This window comes from Epinephelus lanceolatus, chromosome 22 (assembly GCF_041903045.1).
Source record: "Epinephelus lanceolatus isolate andai-2023 chromosome 22, ASM4190304v1, whole genome shotgun sequence".
Classification (NCBI taxonomy): domain Eukaryota; kingdom Metazoa; phylum Chordata; class Actinopteri; order Perciformes; family Serranidae; genus Epinephelus; species Epinephelus lanceolatus.
The window spans coordinates 34,917,764-34,943,726 of record NC_135755.1 but is presented as its reverse complement, the minus strand read 5'-3'; the positions used below and the strand labels follow the sequence as shown (position 1 = coordinate 34,943,726).

Genomic DNA, 25,963 nt, shown 5'->3' with positions numbered 1-25,963 from the left:
AACATATTTTATCGCAATACTCAACATATTGCAATAATAAAATACCGTGACCTAAGTATCATGATAATATCATATCGTCGGTGTTCTGGTACTTGTGCTAGTTTTGGCGGAAAAAGAGTATAACTTGCCCAATAATACTTAGCAACATGCCGACTGGAGGAGCTGGGAATCAAACCACCAATCCTTCGATTAATGCATGATCCGCTCTACCTCCGGAGGCACAGCCAACCTAATAGGCTTTGCATTAGTGATGTCATACAATATGTTAATTAGTGAGCTCTAGAGGTGGAGGTGTTTTCTTGAACTTGCTTGCTGCCCAAGTCCATCTTTTTACTTACCACACACAGATTAATATCGCGCTTCTTCTCTCTATCTCAGAAACTGTTAGCTCACAAGCATATCTCAAAATATCAGAATGCATATATGGCAGCAGTAACAGCTTTAGATGTTAGTAGGTGTTATCTAACTCCTTCAGTTTTTGTATGCTTTAATGATGCTGTGTTCCCCCTCAGTACGAACCCCCCTCAGAAGGTCTTTGATGTGTACGACAGAGTTGGCTACAACTGCTTCATAGCATCTGCTATCTACACCCTCATTGGGGCTTTCTCCTGCTACCAGATGAAGCTCAACAGACAGAAGGTGAAAATGTTTATTTGTTCTTGTTTTTTTTTTGTTTGTTTGTTTGTTTTTTTGTTTATTTTAGCTAAATGATATTGGCCGTCTTGGAAAGGCTCAAACCACAGTGAATGACAGAGAGGATCACATACAACATAGGAACACTGGAACTACTTTCTTCTTAAGTAATAATCAGCCCAAAAGTGGGTCACAAGTCCATTCTGAATGGACCGAAAGAGTACAGTGAATTTCCGGCACGGAGTTTTTATTTTGAAGGGCCATTTCCTGCTGTAGAGTGAGTGACTAACAGACAGCTTCTTGGCAGACTTGGCAAACATGCTCAATGACATGGCCAAACACAAGTATGATGCTGAACATATTAAACTGTGTGGACTAGGGATGCATGATATTGTATTTTTTGCAGATATCCGATAAGCCGATATATAAGAACTTATTTGGCAGATAACCAATACTGATATTGATATATTCACTTATTTCCCTACCTAATTTTAGTGATCGTCAAGTCTCTTCTGTAGTGGAATTAACATATTATGCTTGCATACTCTTATCGTGATGGCCCACCAGCAGATGAAGGCATGAAATACAATAGTTTTCAATGTATGTAATATTCATTACTTGTGCAAAATAAGAGAAAGCATGCTGATTCTGATAGTCCATTTTTAAGTTGATATCGGCTGATACCAATGATGGCTCTGTGAAATCTGGACCCCTTGGCTGGACCATTTGGGAACCACTGCCTTAGGGGGTGTTAAGACTATGCAGAATAATGATGAATTTTGGTCAACCAAAAGTTGAGCCAGGTTCAACTTTTATTGCCATTATGATCCTGCGTTTGTTTCATGTTGGTGCTGCCACTGCATCAACGCAGTGGTCTCATTCAGATGTTTGTCCGAACACAACCAATAGACCTTAAAAGTCCTCTTGGACTCAGAGATGAACTGATTAGATTTTGGTATTCAAAGGCCAAGGTCACTGTGACCTTGAGTCTGTCTCATTTTCATTTAGAAATCTCAAGAACACCTTGAGGGAATTTCTTCAAATTTGGCACAAATGTCCACTTGGACTCCACAACAAACTGATTCGATTTTGGTGGTCAGAGGTCACTGTGACTTTGCATCCGTGTCATTCTTGTGAACACAATATCTTAAGAAGGCCTTGAAGGAATACTCTAACTTGGCACAACCACCCACTTGTACTTGAGAATGGCCTGTTATGAATTTGGTGGTGACATTTGGTCAGACACTGAATTGGTAACACTCATCTTGGGTGCTCACCTTGAAACTGTGCTTGAAGATGCGTGTGAAGCATCCATGTTGTAGAATATGAAGCTTCCTTGCAGCAACATCCATATATGAAGCATTTGGAGCATAATTGTAGTTCTTAAAATACCAATAATGGAGCTAAAAATGTCATTCCCCAAGTAAAAGATTGTTAGTTTGAACATTAAATTCCACACTGTGTAATTAGCACCACCATTAGCAGCAACAAAGCATGTGTGAAAGTAGAGTAATTGTAGTGATTATCTTCAATCCATCCCTAATCGGTATAATATATAATGATTAAACTGATCAATGATGTTTGCTGCAGTCTTATTTGTGTACTCATGCATTTTGTTTGACTTGTTGTTTAGGAGTACCTGGTGCACTAGTGCCACCTGCTGGACTGAGGAGCTCCCAGCAGCACTCTGACAGCAAGAGGTTCACCTGTCCTCTGACCACTGTCACCTGTCTCAAGGTTTAAAGTCCTAATCATAAACTAAAGGGAGAAGACTAAACGCTGTGTGACAGCAGGTCAAAGATCAGGCCTTCTGCACCTTTTGTGTATCTAAGATGAGATTAATTCTACCTCTGATTACAAGTGCTGAAATGCAAAAAGTTGTTGTTCCCCAGTGATTGTTCTTGTTAAATTATTTTGTCTTGTCTTGCCCTTTTATACCCATTGCACAAGAGAATGTATTTCTGATTATTGCCAGTATCTATCTGTGTTTTGAATGTTAGTCATTAGATCAAATAATTAATTTCCTTCACCTGTCTATTATTATTAGGAGCAAGGTTCCATTCCATTTCAAACATTCAAAGGTATGTGTTTACTTGATTAGATGGTTTATTTGACACAAGCCTGGATTTTTCACTTTGTCAAAGCTGATGTTGTTTACACAGTTTGTCCTCACACTTCAAACCTGCAAAAGTGCATCTCATCCACAGTTAGTTGGATCATGTCCAAGACTTTTCAGCTTTTCAACACAAACATATATGTTGCTTAAGTACCACAACTTAAAGGGATAGGATCTTTAGAAGTGGGGTTGTATGAGGTACTTATCCACAGAGGAGAAGTTTGGAGAAGCAGGCAGGTGTACAGCCATGGAAGCTAAGTGATGTACTGCTGTGGAGGGGGCAGCTGCAAAATGTTTTTTAACCACCTGAAAGAATCTATATCAGTTTATGTGTACAACATATTTTAAAATATTTTCACCACTTTACCTTCCCACCAGACAGCCCTGTCAGACAGGGAAGCAGTTGATGGCTTTAGTTCCACATGTGTGCTCTCCTCTATAGCCACCAGACTCCTCTGACAAAACCAGTTAATTTAGCTTGCTGAACATAGGCGCTAATTGTCTACCACTGCTTTGTTCACTTAAGTTAGCTTGTGTTTAGTGTGACAGTGGTGAATCCTAACTAACCCTTTTAAACACCAATGTCACATAATAACACAAACTAATTAACTGTTCGAGGCAGAAGTAGACCAGCAGCTCCCATTTGCAGCAGTGTTAAATAACTGTTTTTCTCAATGGAGTCTGGTTGTGAATAGAGCAACAGAACGGTTTCAGTTCCCTGTCAGAAACTGCCATCTGACAGCTAGGTAAAGCGGTGAAAATATTCTAAATATGGCATACACTTAAATTAATATTGATTTTTTTTTTTTCAACTGGTTAAAATACACTTTGTTGCTGACCTCATCCACAGCAGTACTATGTTTAACTTCAGTGTCAGTATTCCAGCCTGCTTCTCCAAACTTGGGGCGTGTTGACCGCCATCTACTGTATGTATTACACTAACCATGGGTAAGTACCTCATTCAACCTCACTTCAAAAATTCCAAACTATCTAACTATAAATGGTAAATGCACACATGAAAATATTGGCGGTATAAAAAAATGAAAAGAGTGCAATGACAAAAAGAATCCACATTTAGTTTCACAGAGTGAGCTTAATTCAATATATGTACTAGCTTTTAGCCATATCTAATGGACATCATCAGTGTTTGGTGGCTGCATAAGGAGGGGGTGGTAACTTCTGTCTCTGTTCAAAGATGGTCTCTGGTGTCAGATGTAAATGTCCTCCTTCTTCAACTTAACTCGGGCCATGACCTTTGACCCATTCCCAGTAGGGATGCACGATAATGTCGGCACATCATTGGTATCAGCCAGGGGTAGGCAACCTGCGGCTCTGGAGCCTTGTGCCTTTTGTCTGTGGCTTTGACAAAAACGATATCACATTATCATTTTTATTTGTTATTGTAGGCCTAAAGAAATTCCTACATTCTCCATTTGTAAAAATGTGTGGTGTATGTACGGAATTAAAAAAGAAAAAAAAAAAGTAACATTTAGTCATGTGCGCCATACGCCTATGGCCTGGCGCCTTTTACTCTTAATTTTGGTGGCTAGTCTTGAGTCTCCCTCGCTAGGCTAGCTATGGATTCCAAATCCATAAAAGTAAAAAAAAGTCTCAGAGGAAAAAATAAATTTAAAAGTGCATGGACAGATTTGTGTGGTTTCACTGCCGGCGCTGCAATATTTAAGTACCAAATAATCATAAATAGCCTACTCCAGAGGAGCCATCTTGTGGTAAGAAATATTTTTGAATGCTCATTTAGACCTATTGTTAATTTCGACTACGCATTACCATAAGACTCAAATATGTTTTGCAGCCCCAGGCAGATTTTTTGATATTTTTGGTCAAAAATGGCTATTGTGATAGTTGAGGTTGCTGACCCCTGGTATCGGCCAATATTAGCTTTAAAATGAGAATCGGCCAATATGCATTTTCTTGATTTGCACAATGAATGAATATTACATACATTGACAAATATTGTATTACATGTCTTGATTTGCTGGTGGGCCATCACGATAAGAGTATGCATGCTTAATATGATGTTAATTCTACTACAGAAGAAACTCGAAGATATATCTGTCAGTCATCGGCCAAATGAGTTGTTATATATTGGCATATCAGATATCGTCAAAAAAATCTAATATCGTGCATCCCTAGTTCCCAGTCAACCACCTGATTGAAGTTTTCAGAACAGAAGCAGTTGTGTCTACAGCATTTCACTCAGAACAGGTATATTTTGTGCCTCCATTATGCTTGCAGTGGTCGATGACTTGTGCCTGGCTTACAATGATCCATTAAAAAAAACTTGGTGTGACAAAAAGATGATGTGACACAATCAAACTGCTTCTGGTTGACATTCCATTAACACTCCTTTACTTAATAAAGACACCTTGGCTTGCATTTTCAATTAAACATGTTATAGAAATCATAAATGGTTTAATATTCACATAAATAAAAAAGTATTTTCCCCTACTTCGGCTTTGTCATGTTTTTTTTTTTTGTTTTGTTTTTTTTTTTGTCAATATTAACAAAAAAATATCATGGTCAAAACAAATGTTAGACGCATCAGGTCTGGACCTCGCTCCACATGTAGTCTGTTAGTCTGTCTATATAGTGATGCTGTTTTCCACGCGGCTAGGCAGGAGGAAAAGGTACTGAAGCTCCAGTCCTTCATTCTGACTCACGATGTTGTCCTCAATCTTCTTCAGTTCCATTCTGAACTTGTCAATCAGCTCCTGGGCCTGCTTCTCAGTGAAGTGATCCTCTGTGTACTTGCCCAAAGGAATCTATGCAGGAAAGAACAGGAAGATACTGAAGAAAGAAGGAACAAGTGCAGGTGGTGCAACATGGTCACTGTCGATTAAGTCAGCGGCTCCAAACTATGGGATTATTGAAATGTCAAACCGCAATAAAACAACTACTATAAATACAACACATATAGTGTATGTTTTAGAAACTTCACAAACATTATGGACGTCAGTGTGAGGGTGGGCGATATATTGATTGTACTCAATGTACTGCAACCTGTTCAGTGTGAGAAGTTTCAAGTGTCCCGTCATTTCTTTTAAGTCCCCAGCATGAGTCTCTCTTTTGCGTTACAGTTCTCTGATTCTCTCCCTCTCACAGACAGAAAGAAAAAAAAAAGACTCAAAAACATATGTCACACGCACACACCCCAATCAATGGCTTATGCAACAAAAAAACAAAACAAAGTTGGACACACACTGCTTGGCATTGTTTGGAGCTAAAGCTGCCATGGCCGCACCTCAGTGTGCTGATAGCTGATAGCATTAGCAGCACCACCAGTCATCTGCAGCAGGTAAGTCCACTCTTGGAACAGCAGTTTTCATTAGGAAAATAAACTCTGGATTTCTTCTCTTCTGACAGGTAGTTGTCATCCCGGCAGTCACTGCAGACCAGCAGGTTTGCATGCGCAGTGTATGGATAGGAGTGTAAGGACCCATTTGTAGAACAACTAGCCAAAACTTCAGCGCATCCATATCCGACAAAGATAGTCTATGACAGCTGCTCGAAGCGTGGCTCCTCTTTTTTTCAGTACAGGTCATAAATTCACAAACGAACTACCCTTTACAACATTGGCATTTTTCCTCTGTGGGCAGAGGCTCACACTCAGTTTCATGGCCTTGCTGCTGGTTCATCCTCCACTGTCTTCTTTTCCTCTCTCTGTCATCGGCCACTCTTCATCCATTTACTCCGGCCCACATAAATACACGCAGCAGTCAAATTCAAAAGCCTCGTCCACATCATTGAAATCAGGTAAATAATCATCCATGGCACTGAATATCTTTTAGATAACACTAAACTATATTTACTGTAATACTCTGGTTATCATACTCACTCCAGATCTCACACATTTCCACTGTTGTTTTCCTGCAACAAGTGACATCTCATGATATCTCCTGATATTTCAGACTGAGACTTCCGTTCAACAAGATATTAACAAACAGACCGGATCAATTGAAAGGTGAAGAGACAGTTCAGACACTTACAACAACAATTTGTGCCACTCTGTGTCAAAAATAACCACTTTTAATGGACATACAGTGACAATGTTCAGTTGCCCCATGTGCCTCCATTGCAGCTGGTTCCGCAGCTGCTGACCTCTGCCAGCTCCCTCAATACTGGACCAATCTCAAAAATTGTTGTTCACATCAGTCTCTCGACCAATTTACACTGGGAAATAGGGTCCAGGTTGAAAAATGCCTACATTATCTTTTAAAGTTATTAGTACTTTAACTTTACTGTAAAAATAGAGATTTCACAATAGCAATATATATTGTGTACCATGATATAACCTAAAAATATTGAGATACTATTTAGAGGCCATATTGCCCAGCCTTAGTGTCATGTTGTGACCAGCAGCAGTACGTGCAAAGCCAGTGGTAACAAAATTGAAAAGGTGCAGCTAAATGAAAAGGATGAGCTGTGTGGGTTGTCATTTACGGAAGCTTATTGCTGCCACCATGGCACATTTTTCTCTGTTTCTCTTTACTCTCAGATTTAACTCCAGAACTCATCAGCGATGTCAGCTCATCAAAATGTAGAACTTGGAGTCTCCATTAAATGTGACCTATCACCATATAAACCAGACAGAGATGGACTCACTGCGTCTGGTTGTGCTCGCCCCAGATGCCATGTGATAGCCATCTGCACACAGGACTGGCTGACATCAGGAAGGGTGGCCATGATCATCTCCATGGTAACAGCATCCTTGTCTGTTGGTGGGGGGTGTCTCATGGTGCAAGGGGTGTTGGGGACCCAGGCACACCAGTCGAACTGGAAAAACATTAACAGAGAGAGAGAAAGTTAGGGGTGTCTGACACTATAAGATACTGTGGCAGAGGGCACTGTGTGTATTCAGCACCTGTCCGTTGTTAGTAGCAGCGTGCTGGGCTGTACTGGTGAAGATGGCCACTGACAGCAGAATGGAGAGTTCCTCTCTGGTGCTGAGCTTACTGGACAGACCTGAACACACACATACAACACCAAGTATTAGATTCATAAATAATACTGAATTTCATCTGCCGCTGACAGCACTTTAAAGGAATGATTTCCTCTAATGTTTGAAAAAATTAAACATGTTTTATGGTACATAGTGAGACATCACTTTTGCATAAATTTATTAAGTATCTGGTAAAAAAAAAAAAAAAAATTACATTTACATTTTCTTTGAAAACACAGCAGCATACTGATCTTAAAATAAGGTTGAGGATCTTTGTGGGGGAAATCCTGCTTGAACTATGCTTTTAACATGGATGTTAGTATAAATAAGGATAAAAATGCAGCCAGGATATTAATAACTGACCAAAGTTGGGGAGCTCTGTGAAGCCTTCCTGTGTTATGTCTCTGATCCAGGCTTGAAGCTCCAGGTCCTCCTGCACGTCATGGTCTGACTGGTAGTACAGGTTTACAATGCCTGAGACAAAGCTGAAGGAAGATGTATGATTCATTGTTGGAGGCCTTATCAGTGTCCTCAAGCAGAATTCATTCCCTCAAATCAACAGCATTAAGTGAACATACATGCAGGATTTTTACACTTACACAGAAATCCAGAAGAGCATATTATCCAGACCAAGACACCTTGTAATGATCTCTCTATTGACAGTGATGCTCCTAAACATGTAGCCTCCAATTATTTTCAGTAGTAACTGTATCAGGTTGGCCATGGCCTCCCCTGGCCCCCTATTGCTCAGTGTGTTTACTAATCTCTCAGATAGAAATGCAGAATCAAGATCTGCTGAAAGGTTATATTAGTTAATGTTGGCATCAACACAAATAGGTAGCAGCATGTGTACTGACAGGAACTAAGAAACAAGATCACATTTCTCCTGTTTTAGCTTCTCTGCACTGGCTCCCTGTAAAGTCCATAAAATCCTTCTCCTAACGTACAAAGCTCTAAACGGTCAGGCTCTGTCATATCTTGTGAATCTCTATCTGTAAGCTATTGTCATTACTGTCTGCCCTGCTATTGTCATTACTGTCTGCCCTGCATCTCTCTCTGTCTCTGTTTCTCTGTTTCTCTTTATGTCTCATTATGTCATATGGATAACTGCAAATTTATCATGTTGATCTGTTCTGTACGACATCTATTGCACGTCTGTCCGTCCTGGAAGAGGGATCCCTCCTCAGTTGCTCTTCCTGAGGTTTCTACTGTTTCTTTCCCTGTTAAAGGTTTTTAGGGAGTTTTTCCTTATCTGCTGTGAGGGTCATAAGGACAGAGGGATTTCGTATGCTGTAAAGCCCTCTGAGGCAAATTGTGATTTGTGATATTGGGCTTTATAAATAAAACTTATTGATTGGTTGATTGATTGATTGATTGATTGATTGATTGAGAACTTCAAATTGTTGCATACAGCAGTTTGGAGCTCTGCATGTATTTCTTTACGAGTCTGTGTCATTATTTCCACTCAGCAACTGCAATATATACAATTTCATAAAGAAAGCTAACAGCAACCCTGTATAAAGCTAAGCAGAATGATTAGGCCTTCAGCAAACTCTTACTAGTAAATGATATTTTATTATTGGACTTGCTGCCACTTTTCGCATGGTATTCTCAACTGTATCCCGAAGGTGGTTAACTAAGGAAAATTTTCTTAATAATATCTTTATGCATGTAGACTACAAAATTATGTTGGTTCTGATTTTCATGTGAAAAAAAGCCAAATTATGTCCAGGATAATGTTTACCATTCTCCTCTCTATCTGTTGAAATGTTGGAAAATACACTCAGGTAAATCTTGAATTGTGTCATCATTCACAATTCTATAATAAACCATATACTGTATAGTCATTATGGAATGATTACCAAGTGTAGTGTCCTGCCAGCTGCTAACGTGAGCACAGAGTGTGTTATGCACCTGAATATAGCCTCCCACAACATCAGACTGTGTTCTCTGTAGAAATATTTTGGAAGCCGGGAAACTCCTCTGTCATCGAAGTCATGGCGGGGATTGAGGGAGCGATAGGTCAGCACCTTGTACTCCCTCTGAGCCAGAATCAACAGGCCATCACCACCTGTAGACACAACCTACACACAAACAGGACCATCACCACTTGTAGACACAACCTACACACACACAGGACCATCACCACCTGTAGACACAACCTACACACACAAAGGACCATCACCACTTGTAGACACAACTTACACACACAAAGGACCATCACCACCAGTAAACACAACCGACACAAAAACAGGACGATGGCTACGACCACCATCATCATCAACTGTTTAACACAGTAAGCGTGTTTGTCTTTCACCGATTAATAATGTGGCTGTGATGAAGTGGAGGTCCTAGTGACATTAACAGTCTCTTGCTAAATACATCAAATAAGTTCAAACATTTAAAAAAGTGCCAATGAAATGTGCTGTTCCAGAGTGACACACCCTTTTGAAGATGCCATCAGGTGAGATGAGCTGAGTACGCCCCCTACAGTTTATCTCCAGAGTGTAGCGCAGGTGAGGAGCCAGGAGCTGCAGCAGGAAGACAGAAAACTGCTCAGGGTACACACTGATAAATATTATTAATAAAGGTCTAGAAAACTATTGAGTAGGGATAAATTCAGTGTCATGAGATAACAATAGAGTTAACACAAACACTTTTTCATTCCCTATCATTTCTGGGTTCCTCTGCTTTGCCATTTTTTGATTGTTGCCAAGCTAACATCAATGAAACTCAACACTTCCTGCACATGTTTCAAATTAAAAGCTTGCCAGTAAAGGGATGGATAACGTCCTTTGCGTCAGTGGACATCTTTTAATGTGAAATATCTTTGTGGGAAGTGTTTAGTTTCACTGAAAGTAACTTAAAGGTCCAGTGTGTAGGATTTAGGGGCATCTATTGACAAAAATGGAATATAATATTCATAACTACATAGTTTATAACCACCTAAAAGTGAGAATCATTGCATTTTTGTTACCTTAGAATGAGCCATTTATATCTACATACAGTGCAGGTCAGCTTCCACAGAGACCGCCATGTTGTAAATACAGTAGCCTAGAAGGGACAAATCAAACACTGTCGCGTCTGCCTCCATAGTGCTCCTCCATGCTTGGTACCATACACTGTATAATAAAGATGGATGAAATGACAACTCCCCAAAAGTGAAACCAACACATCTCAATCGGCCCCTGGTAGCTGGCTGCAGTATAGGCCATAAACCCCACCCCCTCTGTGATAGTGAATGGAATATGGGCCAAACTAAAACATGGACTTGCATGGTAAATGCACTACATTTATTGTGTCTTTCTAGTCTTTCACTCAGAGCCTTCCACTTAGAGCACTTTGACACAGCATGACATATTCACACATTTACACACATTCACTGGCGGAAATTTGAGATTAAGTACCTTGCCTCAATACCTCGACTTGTGGGATGGAGGAGCCAGGAATTGAACCGCCAATCTTCCGATTAGTTGACAAAACTTTCAATGAAAATTAAGTGCTCATCAAGTAAATTTTTCACAAAGCTGGTTTCTGTCATTTTAGGTATAGTTCTTATCACGCTGCTGTATGTTCAAGTATTTATTTTTCTAATAAGTTTGGTTATAATTAGTTGCTGTAAAAATGAGGTTTGATGTTATGATTGACAGCTGTGTATGCCAATCAAGTGCTCACCATCAATGGCACTGCTCATTATTGCTTGGACAGCAGGAAGGTGGTACCACGGAAATGACTACTGTGCAGACTCTGGCTCCAAATGATGTCACCGACGCAAGATGGCTGTGGCGATATCTGGGATATTTTGGCTTCATTAATGTACAGTGAGAGGAAGTGAAGATGCAGTATCCATCTTTATTTTGTCATTGCTTGGCACACGGAACAGGTTTCAGTTGGTTGCAATCTGCAGCCTAGCTGTTAGATGCAACTTAATCCTACACACTGGACCTTTAACAGCAACCAAGAAAATGACAAAATGGAACAATATTTGTGCTAAATAGAGAAAGTGTTTCTAGCAGAGTAGTTGGTATGTAGAGTATGAGTCATATGTACTTGTCTCTGCTCTTGCACTGAGAGAATTAGTGCCATGGAAATGTATGAATTTATTAAGACAACAGATGAATGGGGAAAAAATGTTGAGTTTGTCTGGAGAACAGGGGGAATTAGAAGTCAGCTTGCACTTGCATCAAGTAAAGGTCTGGTTCTTACAATGAGTTCACTTGACCCCCCCCAAAAAAGGGAAAAAAGTGTTCTGTTATTATATCTGGTTACTTAAGAAAAATGAGAATTCACAAGATTATTCTCTTAAATTCTGAAAAACATGAATTTAAGATATTATCTCTTTAATTCAGAAAAAAATAGAATTTGAGATCATTATCTCGTTAATTCAGAAAAATTAGCATTCACAAGATTTTTTTTTAATTCATAAAAATGTGAATTTGAGAGATTATTATCTTGTTAATTCAGAAAAGCAAGAATTCACGATTTTATTCTCTTTAATTAAAAAACAAGAATTTCAGAGATTATTATTTCTTTAATTTACAAAAATTAGAATTATAGAGATTATCATCTCTTAAATTCAGAAAAACAAGAATTTTTGAGATAATTATCTTGTTAATTAAAAAAACAGTTTTGAGAAAGTTTTGAGAAATTATCTGCTTACTTCAGAAAAACAAGAATTCACAAGATTATTCTCTTTAATTCAGAAAAGTATGAATTTGAGATAACTAACTCGTTAATTCGGAAAAATGACAATTTTGAAGACAAGTATCTCATTAATTCAGAAAAACAGAAGCAGATTGTTTTTAATGAAAACATTAGGCTTCATTCCATGGGTTCTCTCTGCATTAAAGGGCACTTTCACATCTGCCCTGTTTTGTTCAGTTCAATTGAATTCAATTTTATTTGCCCCTAAAGTGCGGTTCGTTTGTACAGGTGTGAACACAGCAATTGCTGGGCATTCAGGTGGGCACCAAACAAAGCAATTGTAACAAAGCAAGCGACCTAAGTTAAGCAAGTAAATTAAGGCCCCAGCCACTATGTGAAAACTAGTATGTTAGTTTTACAATGACACATAAAGTAAATTAACAATTACTCTACTTTGTGGCCAGAATTGTATCAGACATGGATTAAATCTTCTAACAGAAAACTACAGATGTGAATAACATGACTGACCTTATATATAGGGTGCACAGCAGGCAGCTGTCTCAGAGTAGCCACACAAAACACCTCTACCACTAGGTGAGTCCTGAGCAGGTGAGACAGCAGCTGGAACACCTGGAATTCAGAGTGACGCACCCACATCTTAGCCAACAGCCAGGCCAGGGGTGGGTCTTTGGGGAGGAATATGGGAGTGTCCTTGTCTGGATTCTGCTCAAGCTGAGGACAAGGAGAGGAAACTGTTACAAGCAGTTCTGTCCCACTGTAGGGAACGGAACCTAAACTTTACATATCGAGGTCTGGGAGGTCCCAGCTTCGTTTCCATGGTAGTGTAGTACCTGCAACATTTGAAACAGTTTATAAAGTGGCCACTATGCAGCCTTTCTGTGGTGTTCATTCACTATTACCAGCATCCATTTAGTAGTGTCAGATGTTTATATTCAGCGTTGTCAAGTTTATGTACAGTATTTGCAGGTTTTCATTACGTTATCCCAGATTTTTAGGTTTCTTTGTTTTTCAGGTTTCATTCAGTATTCTTGCATTCCTGTTAAATATCATCAGGTTTTTACAAAAATGGTCTCAAATTTACATTTAGTAGTCTTTGATTTTTATAAGATTTTCACATTTACTTTTCAGTATTCTAAGATTTTGTGTGAGTTTTTCACAGATTTACTTTCAGTATTCTAAGTTTTTGTATAGGATTTTCATGGGTTTACATTTTTCTTTAAGTGGGTTTGCTTGTTTCAGTTTTGATTTTATCTGTAATAATGGGTAAATACATTTAAAGAAGAAAGTTATTACAACACAAACACACAACACTTTAGTCATGTCTCAAACGTATGCACCAATGCCTCCTCATGTTTGTTATGCTGACAAAACTGACAGTCTAAAACTAAAGACATATTTTATTTTTATATTACTAAGTGCAGAGTATTGCTTTTTTTATTTACTTTTTAATTTGTTTTAGTTAGTTTAGTTAACTAATATGTTTTTTCACACCTAGTTTTATTTTTTATTATTTTATTTAACTATAATCTTGCTTCATTTACTACATACTATATCAGGCTTCATGGGATGTGTGCAAATGACATTGCAACAGTTTTTTTTGTGTTTTTTTTTTTTTTCAAACCAATTTAATATTCATGAAAAAAAAAAAACAATATTTACGATATCATTTCAGATTTCATTTTTTTTCCTGTCATGCCATGTTGCAAAATTGTTGCTGTCTGCAGGCAGAGGGCAACATCGCACTCCCTGCATTTCCATGGTGTGTCGTTTCGCTGGCCTTGGCTTTGGCAATGCTCACACCTCCTGTGACCTTGAGTGACTCGCACATTGGGGCCTGGTGCATCGACATTAGAGATAGGCACTAGACAATGACCTGCAGGTGCCCGGGCAGGAGCTGTGTGGACAGGCTTGCCACAGAGCTCAGCAGTCAGCTCCTTCATGAAAGCTCTGTATGTCATGAATTTTTTGTTTTCCTGTGAAGGATGAAGCTGTTGGTGATGGCGATGTCCAGAAAATGATAAAACAGGCTTCTGTACCAACGCTTGGTTTTATGTTGTGCAGAGTCACTCCCCTGTCACTGGTGTGGGACAGGGGATTGATACCTTCGTCCAGGAGCCATCTTGTCGTTTTACCTTCCTCTGCACACTTATAACAGAGTGTGCTGTGTGAATTGTGGAGCAGACTGATACTTTCCCTCCATCCATTTCACATTGACAGTGGGGCTGTTCCGGATCCATCTTATGCAGCCTCTTTGTGATTTCTTTGTGAGAGTGTTCGTATCTGTCCGGGGGCAGCACTTGCAATTGTCTCTATACGTCCCACAGGCAGCAAATCTGCGCTCATGCACAGCCCTGAAGAGCTTGGGGCCAGAATAAAAACTGTCCATATAAATGTGGTAACCTGTGCCGAGGCAACCTGGTTTTGCTTTCATATTACGGGTCATCCCAGATTTAGCCTTGGAGGTGACCATTCTCTCATCCACAGTCAGGATTCTGTGGAGCTGATAAAATGACTTGAACACAGTCTTGATGGTGTCCACGCGCCTACACGTCGCTGCGACACAGACCTGCTGTCTATTTTTGTAAGCTGAAAACCATTTCCCTCAGTGGAAACAAAGCTTTTGTTTACTTTTATTTCACAGATATACATTCCTGGGGGCTTGGTTGTTCCTAAACACACATTACTTCCGCCTTTTCTGATTACAACAGAAGCTGTGGGAATGTCGTAACTCTCTCTTTCAAGGACTCAGAAGTGCAAAGTCTACAGATTCCATCATTTCAGCCATATTTCTGCATTGTACATTATCGCAAAGGTATTTAGAAACATCAAGTAAATATCAAGTAAACAGGTACTACAAGTTGATTACAGGTACTACAGGTTTAATTGAATATAATATGCATCTGTGCATGCATATCAGTGACATGTTGAGTTTGATCAGTATTTCAGTACAGGTCTATGGGTACCATGGGTGTGAATGATTTACCTGTATAGCAATAGGAATGAGTCCGTCATCTGGGTGTTGGTACAGGAGACAGAGTGGAGCAGCAATGTGCTGAATTTTCCCCCTGATTGTATTGGCGGGAATCCCATCCATGACAGCATAGTCCAACAGGTAGATATTCCCTGCCTGGACATGATAATGTGGACATAGAGAGCAGAGGGATTGAGGCATAACTGACACAGTTTATTCCTGGTGTCACATTAAAGCCTGTGAAGACTATAGAGACAGATATTGAGCATTTGTCCACCTTGATTTCTTTGTTCAGGTTGGTCCTGGGAGCCATGGAGCTCTGCACCATGTTAGGTGTGACAGGAAAGTTCTCTGGCAGCTTCTTGCACCTCTGAATCATTCTTGGGTTAGAGCCATTCATACACTGGTAGCCAAAAAACCAGTCCTCCTTCCAGTGCTCCATACAGTACTCTGAGTCAAACACACACACGCAGTGCATGAGAAATTAACCCCAGGGGTTGCTGTAAGATACAAGTGTACGGTACTTGATCATCAAGTACAATAAGGCTGTGTCAACAAAGATAACCATTGAGCCACTCCACCTCCTATGAAGCTTTGATGCAGCATCTATGTTTATGACTCATATGACAGATTTCAAGAGAGTGGTGACAGATACCCTCTTTGGGAAAACACATTGTGCAATGGAGGCTCTTGGCAGAAGCTAGTTTAGCTAACTGCTAGCCTCAGGGGCGGACTGGGACTAAAAAACAGCCCTGGGCTTTGACTCGGCCCAGCCCACAACAACCGGTGTGCATACGGTATGCACTTCCTTCTTCTTCAATTTGATTGGCGGCTGGCCGGCTCATAGATATCTATGGGCCGGCTGGCATCCAATTTAAAGGCTGCCACCTAGCGGAATGGACATGGAACAGTAGATTATCAGGGAGAAAAAGGAGAAAAACAAAACAAACAAACAAAAAAAACAAACGGTGATGACTGCGTGGTGGCCGCCGGCCATCCTGGAGTACCGGTAGTTCTGTGATTCTCCAGAACCTCCAGATGACCAGTCTGCCCCTGGCTAGCCTAATCTGTTTGTCTGAAAGTCTAAAACATCTTGGAGTGTCAAAATGTGCAACTGGTTCTCAAAGGATCAACATATTTGCTGTTAATGAACAGCCATCAAGCAGGATTAGAGGCTGAGCCAGCTAACTTTGGCCCACCTGAACCATTATTGTAGTAACATAAAAAAGCTCCACCAGATGGCAGGAGCTACATTTCACTGCATGTAAACTGTCCAAGTCACTGAATACTCTACAACAAGTTCCTGGAAATATTTCACAATAAAAGTCTTTTTAGAAAATGAAGGGACTCTCTCAACCGAAATAATAAGGGGCTTTAACTTTTAAACACATACAGGAAGCGTTGAGTTTGAAATGATGGCACGATGCATTAAATTCAACAGGGCAAATGGGAGCAATTTAAAAACAAAAATAGAAAAATGCAGAGGTAATAAGAAATAAAGGCCTGTGTCTGGAACTAAAGGCCTGTTTCTAATGTAGACTGTTTCAAATGAAGCTGGTACCCTCTGCATTTGTGGTTTATCCTCCATTATGAAGAAACAACATTATCTGCTGGCTTAATGCTAATGGCAGTACTCACTGGGTTGCTAAAGGGCCTCTGCTGTTAATATTTCCCTTTTTATTCTGTTGTGATAACATCCATTAAGGAAATATCAAAAAGGCTAGGGGGTTATTGCCATACAGTTGTCACTTGCAGCAGATAGCTCTGTGTTTCTATTGGTCAAAGTGATGGCTGTGACAGGAGAAGTTGTGGAAGACAAAAAGAAAATCAAACATGCTAGACTTTCTATCGGGACGTCATGAGGCATCCCAGACATGGTGTTAGTTATTGTCTTCTTTGACCCACTACACGGGATAAAAAATTGGAATATTGCATACCAAACTCATTGTCGTTTCCAATCGAGTCGACATCATATGACACTGCATCAGGCTATGATCAGGCTGATATCGTATAGTCTGAACCTGGCATTAGGCTGTCATCATCAGCTCATGTCAGCAATGATGTAATCTCTCAAGACAGATTCTGCAATCTACATTGTAGCAACACAAAACTGCTTTGCTAGCTCAATCATGTTGTAACTAAGATATTCGCTGGAAAAAATATTTTATTCACGGACAGTTTATTGAGTTATTACCTTTTATAGTCTATGGTTATAGACAACGCTAACGACTAACGTTAACAGCTAACGGTTAGCCCAGCTAATCTATGATAACCATATTAATTACGTGCACACAGAAATAGTAATGTTTGTTCAGTCATTGTGTTTATAGACTTAACAAACATCAGATTAGTCTACACGGTGATATAGTGACGTGAAAAATGTGATATATAGCTAAACTCTGCTGGTTTTCTACCTGAAGTATTTGTAAACAACACGGCGATTCCCTGGGGGCAGAGAATAAAGTCATGCTCTCTCTGTGTGTTGTTACCTAAGCTTGTCTGTTTGTGTTTGTGGTAGATGGTCCTGCCACACATTAATGTTGGTGCATGTGAGTCCCTGTGGGTGTGTCTCACGGGCTAGCTAATTGTCCTCTGCTACGGCGATCACTGCTAATTTTGGGCGGTGGAGTGGAAGCATAGTGCCCACCCTTTAGTTTCCCGCAAGGTTAACAGTGTTAGCTTTGTCAGCACTGTTATCATTGTCAGCTCTGTTTATGGAGTTAACACTGTTTGCAGCTAGCCGCTGGCTCAGCCACCTCCATGTTGAGAACCATATTTATTTAGGCACTCTAAATCTTCCATATAATTAATGTGTACATACTGTATAAGGCCTATATGTTAGTGTATATCAAACACATCTATTAGAAATGTAGTGTGCAACAGGAAACTGCTGAGTCTTTAGTTTATAGTCATTTTCTCCATCAGGATTTGGGAGGAGTCTGTAGTGCGCATTTACCCACCAGCTATGGGGCTTCGAAGCCTCCAAAAGATCCGTTTGAAATCATCCAGGTCACACCAGGATTTCCCAAACCTGATGGCCATCTTCTTCAGAGACAACTCCAGCAAGCTGATGAGAAGAAAGGGAGCATTTATACTTATGTTCATCAAGTTGTTGGGAAACGTATCTGATTAGACAATACATTAAACTCACCTCTCAATAGGGACCAAAAAATCTTTGTGAGGACCAATTACAGTTTGTGAGGACATTGTAATTGGTTCTCATTACTAGATTTGAAGGTTCAGACTTGGTTTCAAGGTCAAACTTAGAGTTAAGTTTAGGTTCGAATGTATTGTGTCAGTTCAGATCCTCACAACTATAGAAAGACAAACACATGTGTATGCACCACCCACGCATATTGTAGGGAATGTTCAAAGTCGCTCCTCTTTTCATTGTCAAAGCGGACGTCTTGGGGTAAATCTGCTTCGGTTTTTGCGTCGATACATCTGGGGATTCCTGGAGCCCACGTTACCCATCTGAAAGACAAAAATGCACAATATGATTCAAGTATTAGCACATAAAAATCTATATCTGTATCTTTGTGCTGTCATGTGTGTCGGACCTGTAAGTTGTCTTTCTCTCCTGCAGCTCCGTCTTCCTGTGTGCCAGCAGCTGAGGTGAGGAGTCGTCCCTCACTGTCTTCGCTACAGATGCAGAAAGAGGGGAGAGACAGAAACATGCACCTTTAGAAACAGTTAAGACCTACAGGGGCTCCTGCCCACTGCCCCACAGAGAGGAGGATGTTGATCTGAATCTAGATTATGACATCCTATCCACAGGCCTTTGCATTTGCATCTGGTATTAATAAGCGTTACCTCTATTCTGCCCGCATGGTGATTGTATCTCAATATGCAAATGTTAGGTGGGGTTAGCCATCTTGCCAACAACAATGGCACTTTCCAAGTTCCAGGGAAGCAATGCCACTGACAGGTGTCACACAGTAAAGATAAAGGGAGATGTGCTTTTGTGTATATGTATCTTGTTGCTGTAAAGAATATTTGACTTTGCATGTTTTGTTTTTTTTAGTGTGATTTTGTTCATTTTGTTGTGGTGCATTTATTGCATGTTTGAATTGTATTTAGGGGACATTGCTGTTGAGTGTTTCAAATGTATTTTTGGCGCTTTAAGCATCACTAGTTGAGTGCCATCTAGTTCCATTATATTGGAGAGAAGGCAGACATCTCTACGGCCAATATCTCCAACAATCAGCAACTCACACCAAAACTATCTAGACTGATAAACAGCACAACAGGTAAAAGGAAAAATAAAGTGGCAAGCAAAAGTTTAAGCACTCTGGTCAAATTTTTGTTTACTGTGAAAAGTTAAGTAAGTAGAAGATAAAATTGATCTGCAAAAGGCATGAAGTTAAAGATGAAACATGCTTTTCAGTCAATCAATCAATCAACATTTTCAACATTTTAAGCAAATTTAGTGTATTAGATTTGTTTTGTATAATCTTAGAGCTAACAAAAGGAAAGGAGCACCATGCAAAAGTTTGGGCACCCCCAGACATTTGAGCTCTCAGACAACTTTTGCCTGGGTCTCAGACCATCATTAGCTTGTTAGGGCTCTGGCTTGTTCACAATCATCATTAGGAAAGGCCAGATGATGCAAATTTCAGAGCTTTAAAATACTCTGACTCCTAAAACCTTGTCCCAAGAATCAGCAGCCATGGACTCCTGTAAACAGCTGCTTAGCACTAAAAATTAAAATAACTGATGCCCACAAAGCAGGAAAGGGCCATAAGAAGATAGCAAAGTATTTTCAGGTAGCTGTTTCCTCAGTTTGTGATGTAATTAAGAAATGGCAGTAAACAGAAACTGTGGGAGTCAATTTGAGGTCTGGAAGACCAAGAAAACTTCCAAGAGAGCTGCTGATAGGATTGTTAGAAAGGCAAATCAAAACCCTGTCTGACTGCAAAAGACCTGCAGGAATATTTATCAGACTCTGGAGTGGTGGTGCACTGTTCTACTGTGCAGCAACACCTGTACATATATGACCTTTATGGAAAAGTCATCAGAAGAAAACCTTTCCGGTGTCCTCACAACAAAAATCAGCATCAGAAGTCTGCAAAGGAACATCTAAACAAGCCTGATGGTTTTTGGAAACAAGTTCTGTGGTCAGATGAAGTTAAAATAGAACATTTTGGACACAATGAGCAAAATGATGTTTGGAGAAAAATAAGTGCAGAATTTCATTAAAAGAACACCTGTCCAACGCTAAACACAGGGGTGGATCGACCATGCTTTGGGTTTTGTGTTGCAGCCAGTGGCATGGGAAACATTTCACAGGTAGAGGGAAGAATGGATTCAGTTAAATTCCAGCAAATTCTGGAGGCAAACATCACACCTCGAAATCCACAATGGATGACCTCAAGAGGAGCAAGCTGAAGGTTTTGCCATGGCCCTCACAGTCCCCCGACCTAAAACAGCATTTAATATCTGTGGATAGACCTCAACAGAGCAGTGCATTCAAGAAGACCCAAGAATCTCACAGAGTTAAAAGCCTTTTGCAGGAAGAATGAGTGAAAATCCCCCAAACAAGAAATGAAAGACTCTTATACAAAAAGCATTTAGAAGTTGTGATACTTGCCAAAGGGGTCACTACCAAGTACTGAACATGCAGGGTGCCCAAACTTGCTTCAGGCCCTTTTCATTTTTATTTTGAAACTATAAAAGATTGAAATTAAAAGGTAATCTTGCTTAAAATATTGAAGAAAGTATAAGTTCATCTTCTACTTACTTACTATTTACTTTAAAAAAAACTTTGATCAGGGGTGCCCAAACTTTTGCATGCATGTTTTTGATTTGGGGGTAAACTGTCCCTTTAACCATAGCTTATTAGCCAATGGTAATTTTTCCAAACACATTACAAAACTTTGTCCTGCCCTTGTTCCAAAATTAGGATCAGTCACAATTTGATGCTACAATGGATACTCTGCCTGCACTACTCCACCCACCTCAGGCTGCTTCAAAGCAGGTTAGGTTGGACAAAAGATAATAAAACCGATGGCGCACACATCAGGATTTGCATTACACTGTGGCAGCACAAAAATAAAACCCAGTTTTTGATTCTCAGCCATCAAGAGAAATTTGACCCTGCATCCCATTGGTGCAGTTTAAGAGCTGCTGCTCTCTACCACTGACCAGCTGCAGTGGATCAGTTTGGTTAGCAGCCAACCTCAACAGTACCTTTAAAGCTAGCGATAAAGAGTTGATTTTGAATGTCTTAAATCTTTCTTACCTGTTCCCTCTCTTATCTCTACCTTGATGTCGCCTATAAGCCAGCGGTAACAAGGGAAAGTCAGCACTGTGCCTCCACCTGGAGGTTCCACTGTGACATAGCGACAGAACCAGTTATCTTCCAACCAGTATCTCTGTTTTTCCAGTCTGACCAGTTGAATGGGGCCTAAATGTGAAGAGCTGGTCACCTTGTACTGATCCACCTGATGGAGATGAAGGAATGGTGAAGGAGAAAGTGGAAAAAAGTCAAATCATACCAGCTTAAACAAACATAAGTACACTTATCCTCACTGTTCCACACACACTTACTGCTCCGCGACAGAAGTCTAGTCCAGGATTGTCCAGCAGGGTGCGTTCACTCTCCCCCTTCTCCCCCACCAGGGTCACAAAGATGTAGTTGTTGGTGCCTGAATACTCCGATGTACCAGTTGCTACTGTCACAGTGTAGACTTCCATCTAAACATGAACACACACAGCCTGCTGATAACCAAGAGTTCAACTGACAACATGTTGGTACTACAGATGGATTGATGCTGTTGATGGGTAACATTTTGTTGCACGTCTCACAAAAGGTTTCCAGCTCAGTGTCAACAGTTTGTGTTCGTCCTGTTTCAGTGTGACACTGCCCCCATGCACATAACCAGCTTCATAAGGAAACCGTTTTCTCACCCTTTGACCTCAACCCATGGGTGGATTTTATGTCAATGAGCCTGTGGGCACTGATATGCAAAAAGCCCTACCACCTCTCCTACACAGAAACAAGAAACACAGGTTTGTGGTGGTTTTGCCTCCTTTTTGTTGTCATTTTGTGTCTCTTTGAGGTTCTTTTATGTAGTTTTTTGGTTGTTTTATATCTGTTTGTAGTCAATTTGTGTCTCTTTGTGGTTGTTATTCCTCTTTTTGTTGTTATTGTGTGTCTCTTTGTAGTCATTGTGTCTCTTTGAGGTCCTTTTGTGTAATTTTTTGGTTGTTTTGTCTGTCTTTGTTGTCAGTATGTGTCTCTTTTTAGTTGCCTGCCCCTTTTGTTTTTATTTTGTGTCTATTTGAAGGCATCTTGTCTCTTTGAGGTCCTTTTGTGTAGTTTTTTGTTTGTTTTGTTGTTGTTTTGTGTCTCTTTGTGGTCAAGCTTTGTCTCTTTGTGGTTGTTTTGGACCTTTTTGTTCTTATTTTGTGTCTCTTTGTAGTTCCTTTTCATATTTTTGTGGTTATTTTGAGTGTCTTCCTGGCCAGCATTTGATCATTTGAGTGACATTTTGCATGTCAAGAGGGCCCCTGACACTTTGGGCCCCTGGGTCTGTGCCTTATAGGTTCAATAATGCATCCATGCCTCAACACCGTGGGGATGAACTGGAACATCCACTGTGAGACTTTATTACCCCGTATTGAACATTCTGGTGAGTGGCCTTACCTAGACTTCCCTCCATGACCTCGCAAAGCCTGTTATCAGCTGACTCTGATAACTCTGGGGCTTACCAAGATCAACATGTCAGCAGAGCAGCATTAGCACTCAATAGGATGATCATGTTGATATGTCTGAGGAAGCCCAAATACTTTTACAGGCGAAATTTTGAGTTTAGATGATACTCGTCTTAAACACCCCACATAAATGTGTGGTTTTTACAGTTGAAGCGACTGCATATAGGTATTACACTGGCCATCATGTCATAGGAGTCAATAGGAGTCTTCATCAAAAATAAATAAACTGTAGCTGTCACATACTGTGTGCTGATGTGAGTCGACTTCCTGGACATATTTGAATGTCATTTCTGTGGTAAACAAATGTGTAAACCACACTGACGCAAATGAACTGATAAAACAACAGATTAGAGCTCTGATGTGACAAGCCACATTTTGCAGGATGTGACTAAGACTTGCTGTTGGAATCATGAGATGTCCATGTGTTTATGTTACTGCAGCACAGTAGCTTCTTCTCCAAGAGCTGACCTCATGAGTAAAAAAAAAATCACTGATGTGAATATAATATTAGAATTGACAAACCACATAAACACATTGACAGGAGTAAATTTCCAACGGCTGTAACCATGTAAATGCATGCATCCATGCATTGTCCCTTTTTGCCAACTAGAATGAAAAGTCAGTCAGCAGTCTTTTGGCTTATGAATAAACTTTCCACAACACCTTGGGTAAGTCTGTGAATCCATTTGGGAGTTATACTCTTTGGCCGGTTGGCAGAATCACATGTAAACCTTCACACATACACACACTTGACCCCTTAGCCAAATTTCCCTAGGAAAAAAACTGTGGCCACCAAAGGGTGGAGACATTTTTGGGGAATGACAGACCAACAGAATGAGCTATAGAGCTGCTGATCACAGCTAATAAACTAAGTGCATGAATTCATTACTCAAACTGATTAAGTGAAAAAGGGGGGAAAAAAAACTGGAGGACTCTTTAGTCAAGGTGTGTTGTCTGTCAGGGAACCCAAAGACTGAGACTTTGAGTGCTAAAATGCTCACTCATTTCTGGGTTAGGACTCATACATATATATATATATATATATATATATATATATATATATATATATATATGCATTATTGAAGGCCACATTGGCTTTGTCACATGATTGACACGACACTGCTTGGCCCCGTGAATGAAACATTTACATTTAAAAAATACTTGGATGGAACTGTTGACAGTTACTGGAGTAAGGAATTTTCGTACCATCGGAGTACTTGAAGCCTGAAATAGCACTTCAACACAAAGCATTTAGCAGTGAATCTGGAGGTCTGAGCTAGCGAAGCCTCTGATGCAATTGCTAGCAGCCAGCCTCATCAAGCCACACCAGGCATTCAGACACAAACTGAGTAAGTCTACCTGTGACCGACTAACTAACTCCCTTGCAAAATGGATTGCAATGGACTGCAGACCAGTTTCGGTGGTAGAGGACAGCGGGACAATTGTGTCCAAAATCCAGCAGCTTTACTACACACTACATCACTACAATTAATTTGAACTGAATTTTTAAAAATACTTTTACAGCAAAATTTGATGTATGCAATTAAGTTAGATCAATTGATAATAGAGCATGTAATTAATGAGATAACTTTTTTAATGGCTTAACAGCACTACATATACATATATGAAAAATGTGGTGCTAGTGGATGTGGAAAGGTCTGCAAACTTGGATCAAAACAAGCTTTTGGCAATGTGATAGCATGCCATAGTGTGTTATATGAATCGAACGTTAATTCAGTAAGGGAGCAGGCTGATCTAAACCTACAACTGAACCCTCATTCAGTGTTTTCCCTGCCCCCTGCACTTGTGAGTACACAAGAAAGTTAATTTTAGTTCAGTGGAATATGTGTCACATTTTTGCATGAAACGTGATGCATTGCATTGAGCAGTTGTCAAAGTAGTATACATACATTAAGGACCAACTTTTTTTTGTTGTGAAATTTTTTAGGGAACATAATATAGCATAAATTTCACATTCAGAATTCAGACACTTAAAAAAAATGGCAGACAGTCTCTGTAAAGCACTATAAAGTGAAAACAGGTGGTGCGTTCAAGACAGAGCCTCAGAGAGAGGGCACACAGACAGGCTTTCATTGTACATAGACTAATAAAGATATTGAAAATCAGCATAATTTACAAATTAAATGAGATATCTACAATATATGTAAATATATATTTGTGAATTTGAAGTAGTAACTTTGGTTGCTCCTGTGTTGAGCCAATACCATGGGTTTACCAAATACAGTGATGAAACCTGTGTGTTTCCATAGCAGTGTCGGCAAAAGTAGTACACACAAGAGTCTATAAGCATATATGGAGTATGGAAATGCTTAGAATTGAATACTGAAATAATATCTCACCATCATTCCAATATTCGTTCTGAAAGCCCACATCAGTTGATGTGGGCTTTCAGAACTTTTTTAACAAACTGTTGATGCAGCATGAGCATTCAAGTAAACAATCACAGTCAACTATACATGATAGTATTAAACCTCCATGGGTTGTCAGAAGCCTAAAAAAACCCAGCATAAATACACTTACCTTAGTCCACAATGGTGTTCACAGCTGTATCAGTCCCCTCCTCTTATTTTCCTCTTGATTCTTTTAGGCTCTGTTTGTATTCTGGCACTTCCCTCTTTTTGCCTTTACCCTCTCTATCCTATTTCTTCTCTTTGTCTCTAGTAAAATTCCTCACAGATCTGTAAGTTCAACAGTTTTCTGGTAGGCATGACATTTCTAAATGCAGAAATCCTCCTCTGTGTCTCTGGCCAGTGAGAAATTTCTCAGCAGCAGTTTCTTCAACACATTCACTCACTCACTCACTCTTACCTCACCGCTCTGCTGACTCTCTGCTCTCACACTCCACTACCCTCAGTCAGTCCTTTGTTTAGTCTCACCTTGC

The 25,963-nt window shown here is 39.9% G+C and overlaps 2 protein-coding genes across 4 annotated transcripts in view; one reads left to right on the top strand and one right to left on the bottom strand.

Moving 5' to 3' along the window:
- rnaseka (ribonuclease, RNase K a) overlaps positions 1 to 4,360 on the top strand; it is an 8,942-nt gene extending 4,582 nt beyond the window's left edge. For both annotated transcript variants that reach the window (XM_033651690.2, XM_033651691.2), the window contains exons 3-4: positions 513 to 639; positions 2,267 to 4,360. In XM_033651690.2, the coding sequence (XP_033507581.1) occupies positions 513 to 639; positions 2,267 to 2,284 (145 nt within the window). In that variant the 3' untranslated portion in view covers positions 2,285 to 4,360. The remainder of the gene's footprint in view (positions 1 to 512; positions 640 to 2,266) is intronic.
- alox12 (arachidonate 12-lipoxygenase) lies at positions 3,912 to 25,963 on the bottom strand. Of its 2 annotated transcripts, XM_078164169.1 has the most exons (16): positions 25,891 to 25,963; positions 25,603 to 25,760; positions 21,895 to 22,041; positions 21,587 to 21,788; positions 18,906 to 18,987; positions 18,697 to 18,819; positions 18,306 to 18,412; positions 15,623 to 15,795; positions 15,358 to 15,501; positions 12,882 to 13,085; positions 10,154 to 10,240; positions 9,624 to 9,793; positions 8,073 to 8,194; positions 7,632 to 7,732; positions 7,373 to 7,543; positions 3,912 to 5,532 (listed from the first exon to the last, which is right to left on the bottom strand). In XM_078164169.1, exons 3-16 carry the CDS (start codon positions 22,039 to 22,041, stop codon positions 5,353 to 5,355), a joined length of 2,013 nt encoding a protein of 670 aa, XP_078020295.1. In that variant the 5' UTR covers positions 25,603 to 25,760; positions 25,891 to 25,963; the 3' UTR covers positions 3,912 to 5,352. The 2 variants fall into 2 exon arrangements, with proteins under 2 accessions (XP_078020295.1, XP_033507576.1); XM_033651685.2 differs by having other exon boundaries at positions 25,603 to 25,933.

Excerpts from the sequence above, each read along its gene's own strand:
- alox12 (XM_078164169.1), bottom strand. The coding sequence starts at position 22,041 with ATGGAAGTCTACACTGTGACAGTAGCAACTGGTACATCGGAGTATTCA. Across the intron at positions 15,796-18,305 it reads GCTTCGAAGCCCCATAGCTG|AGTACTGTATGGAGCACTGG; the intron begins GTGGGTAAATGC and ends TGTTTGACTCAG. Across the intron at positions 9,794-10,153 it reads CTGATGGCATCTTCAAAAGG|GTTGTGTCTACAGGTGGTGA; the intron begins GTGTGTCACTCT and ends GTTTGTGTGTAG.